This window comes from Cryptotermes secundus, unplaced genomic scaffold (assembly GCF_002891405.2).
Source record: "Cryptotermes secundus unplaced genomic scaffold, Csec_1.0 scaffold742, whole genome shotgun sequence".
Classification (NCBI taxonomy): Eukaryota; Metazoa; Arthropoda; class Insecta; order Blattodea; family Kalotermitidae; genus Cryptotermes; species Cryptotermes secundus.
The window spans coordinates 268,770-276,623 of record NW_019739223.1 but is presented as its reverse complement, the minus strand read 5'-3'; the positions used below and the strand labels follow the sequence as shown (position 1 = coordinate 276,623).

At 40.9% G+C, this 7,854-nt stretch overlaps 1 protein-coding gene across 1 annotated transcript in view; it reads left to right on the top strand.

Moving 5' to 3' along the window:
* Positions 1–7,854, top strand: part of LOC111871761 (dynein heavy chain 7, axonemal) — a 221,471-nt gene that overhangs the window by 18,120 nt on the left and 195,497 nt on the right. Inside the window, exon 7 of the mRNA XM_023865070.2 lies at positions 4,814–4,979. Coding sequence (XP_023720838.2) covers positions 4,814–4,979 — 166 coding nt within the window. The remainder of the gene's footprint in view (positions 1–4,813; positions 4,980–7,854) is intronic.

Below are 7,854 nucleotides of genomic sequence, written 5' to 3'. Positions count from 1 at the left end.
GTATTGTTGATAAAATTATTGTTATAATTTATTGTAAAAGTATCTGATATTGTTGCCTTGGTTTTAAATTGAATACAATGTGTCTTATTAAAATTCAGGGATAGTTTATTTGCTCTAAACCATCTATTTAAAATTTCAATTGTTGTAAGAATATTCCTACTAAGATCATTTATATTAGAATGTGAAAATAAAATGCTAGTATCATCAGCAAAGATTACGGGTGTAGAAAATCTATTTAATACTTTAGGCAAATCATTTATATATATGAGAAACAACAAAGGTCCCAATACCGACCCTTGTGGCACTCCCTGCCTAATATTGAGCCATTCTGAGGATACTGTATTTACATCATTCTTATGTATTACTGTTCTGATATATCTGTTACTTAAATAAGATTCATAAAGTGCTTGATCTTTCCCAGTAATACCATAAAATTTAAGTTTGGTCAACAAAATATCATGATCAACGCAGTCAAAGGCTTTCTCTAAATCACAAAAAACACCTGCCACTAATTGTTTGTTGTTCATAGAATTTAAAATCTCTGTAGTCAATTTGTAAATTGCATTATCTGTTTTTAATCCTTTCCTAAATCCATATTGTTCACTACTTAGGATATTATACTTATTAAGATGTTCTAAAGTTCTTGTATATATTATAGTTTCAAATATTTTTGAGAAAGATGTCAAGAGTGATATGGGTCTATAATTAGTCACATCCCATGTATCACCATTCTTATACAGAGGATTTATCAAAATGATGAGACATCAGTTAAATATTAATGCTGCCTTTTATCAGTCATAATGTGATAGATCTTCTTGTCTTGAAAAGTCAGAGTGTAATTATGAATTTTACAATATCATAGACTTGACAGTTATGTTATTGATATGATTAAGTTTGCTACACAAATCCCATTTTCATTACTAGCTTTATGTAATTCTCCACTTTTCTTGTTCCTTTGAGAGATGTGTAGAATATTCAGTTTTCTTCGTGACCCAATTGTTCTTGGAAGTCCTAACCACCATAAATTTTGAGTTGTGAAGTTCAGCAGAGTAGTCTGAGGGAAGCAGCCATGCTGAGTGGAGCCATGCAGTTGAATTGTCTCATTATGGACTTAGAAGCAGTGTACAACATTCATGTGTGATGAAACAATGTGTGCTGTGAAACTCAAGTAATGAGTCCTATGCTGGAAACAAGAAAATAAAAAGAAGAAAACATTGTGATGACGGTGAAATAGCCATGGATGAGATAAGCAAATATCAAGGTATTAGGTGGCCACTGATAAATTGAAAACAACTGCTCTAAAACAAGATAAACATTAGAGTATTCCTCATATGACCTGTTGTTTTTGTCATCATCATCATTCTCCAGTTGGGGCATGCACATTGAGAATAACTGTACTGCAATGATTGCCAGGGTTTTGAGCCATGTTATGGCTCTTGGATGACGTCATGCCTTCCAGCCATGTTAATCCCTACCCCTTCATCCCGTGCTGGAGTGTATCACGTGGGATTCCGCTTCCTCTCCCCGTCCCCTCCCCAAATGGCTCGGAAAAAGCCAGTTAGTGAATCAAGATTCATTCGCTGTTTGGATCCACAGTGTATCGGACGTATGCGACCAGCCTGGGATATTTTTCAAATTCGGTTTCGGAAGGTATTCTAAATTATGTCTGGGGGGGGGGTTGTGCTGGCAATGCACGTCGGGGGTTTTGCTTGCATTATAGGTTAATGTGTGGCAGAGCGATGGGCTTTAATTTAACGTTACGTCATTGTGTTTTCTTTCCTAGGAATCGCCTGTGGGCAAGGAATATTTGTTAACGTTTATTTTGTGTCTGCTGAAGTAGCATGATGGTAAACAAGAGTAATAAGCAGTGAGCATGGCCTATTAAGTGTAGTCTGATGCCGCAGTTAAGGCAAGAGTAAAGGAACTGACAGATGTGGTCACAGGTTGTATGTTTTGTGGCCCACGGCTTCTATTAACTTCTAATTGTTGTATTCTGTTTTATTGTGTTTCTCTTATTAAATTAATTTATGATTTTGAACTAGTCTTGTCGATTGGAAGTGTCTCCCTGCTGTGGCTTGGATTCCCTACTACATCTAGGGAGCATTGTGAACATAACATGAGAGCCCCTGACGATGCGCCGTTCCTATCTTGGACGTAAGAAGTGCTAGATATCATCGGGAAGAAGCGGCACAGTTTGGAACATTTAGTGTCTCCCTACCATTAACCACTTCAGTTCTTGTTGTTAGCTTGTTCTTATTCCATCAGAATTCACATATTCGCACTACATCTGAGTCATATTGTCACATGTTGGGTATGTAACGCGACAAATAACTTCACACCATTCTGGATCTAGCGAATTCATTGCACATTCACTCTTACATATACACAGTTTACAATCTCACAACTACTGCCATCAGCAGTATCACAATTACTTCTCCTGCTTCCATTCACTCCAGCAAATGCTAGACTGCAGCTGACTGGTTACTCCCTCTCTCTGACGAATACTCCTGTTATGTAACTTCCGCACTGACAACACAGAAAAGAGTTACATGATAGCTTTCACTGTTGCATGATGTGTTTACCGATTGCCTAGCAACAGTCACTGCATGTGCTCCCCTGTTGCATGATGCTGTGTTTACAAAGGTGTTGCTGGGCAACGCTGCATAGCAACCAGCGGGCTTTGGCTCAGCACACACGAACACCACTTTCCTTACTGTTGCGTAAGTTGGAAACCGACTGTTTATCAAGGGTCCATCTTCGTGGTAACTAGTTCCACCTCCTGTTGCCCAGGAACGGTTAGACATGTCACACTGCTCCTATCTTAAGACTGTTTGTCCTGGGTAGCCTAACAGTGCATCACTGGTCCTTTCCTTCTGAGGCTATGCTTGCACCGTTTTCTGTTTTGTCTTGCTTGGTGTTTCCTTTCTTCCCATTGTCCATTCTTCAACCGCTACATCCGCTTCCTTCTTAAGACCAGCTTGTCTCAAGCAGTTTCCTATTAACTTGTCAGGAGATGCAGTTGTATCACATTCTTCCCTCACATTCATCCATCACACATTCACTCTCACTGGGGAGGCTGGTACTTCCACATTACCAGTTCCTCCTCTGCTTGAAGTCACTTTTTCTGTTTTGTAGGGGGTCGTCCCTGCCACAAGGTCCAATCCACGATTCTCCACGTCCTGCTGGAAGTCTTGGGCATTTTTTTAGTGTTTTTTGGACCATAGGTCTCATATAAGATTGTCCTTAGTGTTCCTTCTCTTCCCAGAAGAGCTCACTCTCCCGGGCTCCACTTCTGGATGCCGTCCATGGTTGTCCTCTTCTTCCTCCCATGTAGCTGCCCCTTGCCGTGTCGATCCTTTGTTCCTTTATGGTGCGTCTGTAAGTTCTTGAGTGGCCCTACTCTCTGGGTTGCTTGCTCAATCATGGCCCTGGTGCTGTTTCTCCAAATGACGTTTTCCTTCTGCCATGCCACTTTTGCATGGCAGGTCATTCCCATGCTGGCGAATCCCGCTCTCTTGTGGGGTCCACACTTTTTCTGAGTGGTGATCCTGAGGATGTCTGTCTTGAGTTGTGCCATTGTTGTGCAATGGGACATCCTTGTGTCGTTTCTCTTCTGCTTTTGCCGTGCAGCTGTTGCATGGTGGCTCGTCCTTTTGTGGGTGACGACCAGTCTTTTCTGGGATTCACACTTTTCCTGTGTCGAATTCTTCAGTTTCTGGTGGCGGCACTCCACGGCCAGTTTTTGGTCCCTATGCCGTTTCCTCTTTGGTTCTCCAACTGGCATCTCTGTGGCGTCTTCTATGGGTACCTCTTGTTGTTCTGCCGCCTCAGGTTTCATGTCCACTGAGGTTGGCTGTTCTTCTTCTGGACATGCCTCCATTTCTTGGCAGACCATCTTCCCTTCTTCTTCTAGATGCACCTCCGTCATTTCTCGGCAGGCCATAGTCTCCCTGTCTCTTTCTGGTTTGGTTTTGGCCACCATCTCCTTGTCGCTGGTGTCCATCATTTTTATCATTTCCTTCAGTTCTCTTTGCTTAACCTGTCTGTCATCCTCCAATCTGGACTGCAACTTAGCTTAGTTTGTTCTAATTTCTTCTTTGTCGGTTTTTCTGTCGGCGTCCATTTTAGCTTGGTTCTCATTTCTTTTTGGTGAGCTCTGATTTGCTTCAGCAGGAGTACCATCATCTGCTGTGACTCCATTTTTGTGGCAGTATAATACTCGATGCACAATAATTTGTTCTAGTTTGTGGCTTGTTTAAGTTCATAGACACTTGTGACACAAAATGTCACGTGTTGGGTATGTCACACGACAAATAACTTCATGCCGTATTGAATATAGCAAATTTATTCCACTCAGTCTTACATTTACACAATTTACAGTCTCACAACTACTGCCATCTGCAATATCACAATTAGTTCTCATGCTTCCATCCACTCTGATTAATGCTAGACTGCAACTGACTGGTTACTCTCTCTCACTGTTGAATACTCCTGTTATGTAATATATGTTCAATCCAAGAACCCTTTAATATTTCATAACACTAGTTTTTATGGTGAGGGGGTTGATATCCCCCTCACTGACTTCAAAGCTGGAGAACCAGTTGTCCATGAATTTCTATTCACTATATTCACTGCTTCCCTCTATATCTATAAGTTATCTCCATCTGCTACCTGAGGATGTGCTGTCATAACAGGAGACCCATTTACATGGATTGATATTTTCACCATAGTGTAATTTATGTCTGTAAATCTTAGATCAAAAAGTAATCCGTCATCTGTGTAAACATGTTGAGACATATTGTGCCACTTTCAGGGAGGTGGTGAAGACACAGAAAAGTTACCGTTCAAAACTGAGACAACAAGTTGCAGAAAATTATCCACAGAAATTCAAGGGTAATGTAGATGATCCAGACTTTGCCAATTTGCCTGCTCCAGTGAAGCTCTGCGTGAAGACAATTGAGAGTATTAAAGACTTCAGAGTAAGTATTATAGTGACCATAATGGAACGTAAAATAATTATTAAAATACAAGGAATAATCCCAAAAGTTTATCAACATGGGTAATAAAGAAATGAGGATTGAAATGGGTAATTAAAGACACGAGGATTGAAATAGCTATGAATTTGCGATTTAAGTCATTATTTAATCTTAAAGGTGGATACAGTTTGGGTAAAGCCTAGTTTCACCTTTAGCTCTCCAAACCTATATTGAACTCTCTTTCACATCCCTGGTAACAACCATGACAATGACAAGGATAATAATAATTCAATTCTTTATTATTTATGTGCCTAGTCAACAGCCGCATAAATTTTTGATTGTAGCCCCAGTAGTTATAATAAGTATTCCTGCCAAATCTTACTGCTTTATGGCCACTAGAATATTAATATCCAGATTTGCTGAAAAAAAGGTTTTTTTTTGTGGTCAAGTCGTCTTAGAAAGACTGGCATAACTCCTGTCCTATTTGAGACATCAAACTCATTTTAGGCTAGTGTCAAAGCTAACAATTCGCCTTCCATCCATCAGTTACACCAATATATTCAGCATGGTTATGTTTTTGAAGGTGATCACCTTTCACCTTTGACCCTTTTAATTCTCAAAATGCAGAATTTAAATTCTTTAAACACATATTTTGTGCACAAAATTTTATTTAAATTTTCTGCAGATATAAAGTTGGGACTGCAATGGGACTGAATCTTGTAAAACATTTTGCGGTATGGAGTGAATTCGCTTATGCTAATGAGGCAGCTTATGCAACATGTTGCAATCTGGGTAAACAGAAATTAACTGTGTGTGTATGTGTGTCTGTGTGTATACATAATCAGAAATATTTCAATTTATATAGTAAGATACATTCTTATTAGGAAACTACTTGTATAAAAGCTAGTAAAAGTTGTCAGTACAATCTTTTGAACTGTCAGAGGTAACAAGGCTCTAAGCCAAAACACAGTTTCTTCATATAACCGCTGATTGAGGAAGTCATGAAATATTGGCGTAACATATGCAGATCAGCAATGAGGATGAAGAGAACTTATTTTTCATGTCATTTGATTCATCATTGCCAGATAGTACACATCAACCACCAAAAGTTATCTTACATACATGTCAAAAATTCTGTTATCTCTCAACTCAATCATACTGTCAAGTTTATTTGACTTGTAGATGGGGTTTCGATTGGTGACTCAATTTATTGGATACTCACAGGTTATAAGTACAAGTAATTATAGAACTCTGAAGATTGCTATAACACATAAATTTAGCCTTCAATGTCTGCTTACACTAGTCATTGCTGGGTAACAGATCTCAACAATGGCTATTCCCTTACAGTGTTTTCACTATCTGTTTCCTGGCAATGGATTTTAAGACAGGAATGATCACTTCAAGTCACTGTGAAATCTTCTTCAACCCAATTCTCCAATGTTAATTCTCTTTCTCAAATTCTCTGTAAAACTGAAAATCTCCTAGTCTGAATTCTCAGCTCTGTGTGCCATTGTTCCTTCAGACTGCTTTCCTTATGTAGACACAACACAGGCACACATCACAGGAAACACATGTAATGTGATCACTATGCAGCCAGTCCATTGGCACGCTGGCTGCTGCATAGCAGTGATCTCGAAATGGACCTGCAGAAAGCATGTCACATGGCCACTTCCACTGTTGTGCTGTGATGTCACTGTGCATGTGAAAGCTGTGTGGACACAAAACACTGCTTATGTGTTGTTGGCTGTGGGTGTGTTACGTGCGTTGCTTATCAATGGATTTGCACGTCACAGTATGTTTAGCAAAGTAATCATATGGTCATCTACATAGTAAGGGGAAGGAGAATACGTTTTTGTGTTAAGCTGATTGCCATGTGCAGTTTCAGCTGTTGCAAATCTTTTCTTGGCTGGTACTCATGGCAGCCCACAGCTCTTCTTGGCTGGCGCCTCTCTTTTCTTTGTTGCAACTGATTTTGTCCATAATGTGGCATTACAGGCATTCTGACCTGCTCACAGTTTTTTCCATAACTAGCTTCAGTGCATGATTAATTTCTAATCCTGACTAAAAAATCCACTCCAAGAATCCAACAATCAAATCTAACATTCCTACACTCCTGACACCAGTATTACATGATTGTGACTGTACATGGTCTGGGTTGAAAATGGACTTGTTGGACAGTGTATCATCCCCTTACAATGACCACAGCACCCCACAAGCAATCACAGTGGTTCACAGTCTGCCAGACTGCTTCCACCCAGATCACCAGCACTCCACTGCCATGGACCCAACACCAGGCCAGAGGCTCCCCCACCATGGACCCACCTCATTGCTCCCTGCTGCTGCTGACCCACCACCAGACCATCGAGTCTCCCATCACTGACCACTCTGCCAGCCACAGAATTGGCCAGATGGTCATAGCATGTTTTCACTCTGTCACTGGCTAACTTCAGATGTTGGCAGGTGTAATGGTTGAAGCTATGCAGCCAAATCGTGAGGTCTGCTGCATGCTTGACATTGTCTCATGAGGAGTCTTGAACAGCAGGTCACAGAGTGGCTGTCTTCATCAGGCTTCTGGAGGCAGTTCCTTCTGAAGTGGCCAGCACTTGCACACTGTAAGCACACAAGTTGCTGATCCCCAGTTTGGTTTCAGTGGGCTGTCCTGTCCCAGGTGTGGCTTTCAACTCTCAGCCTCATGGGTGTTATGGCAGCTGTCTCGGTGGCTTCCAGATTCAGGGCCTGACTTAGGCTATTGCTGAATGTTCTGTTGCTGTTTCATCTCTTGGTCCCTTGTCCCATCGACAAATGCATAGGCTGCCTCCCTCTGGATGAAGTACCTGACAAGGGCCCATTGGGCCAACTGCTTGTTGATGGCAGCAAA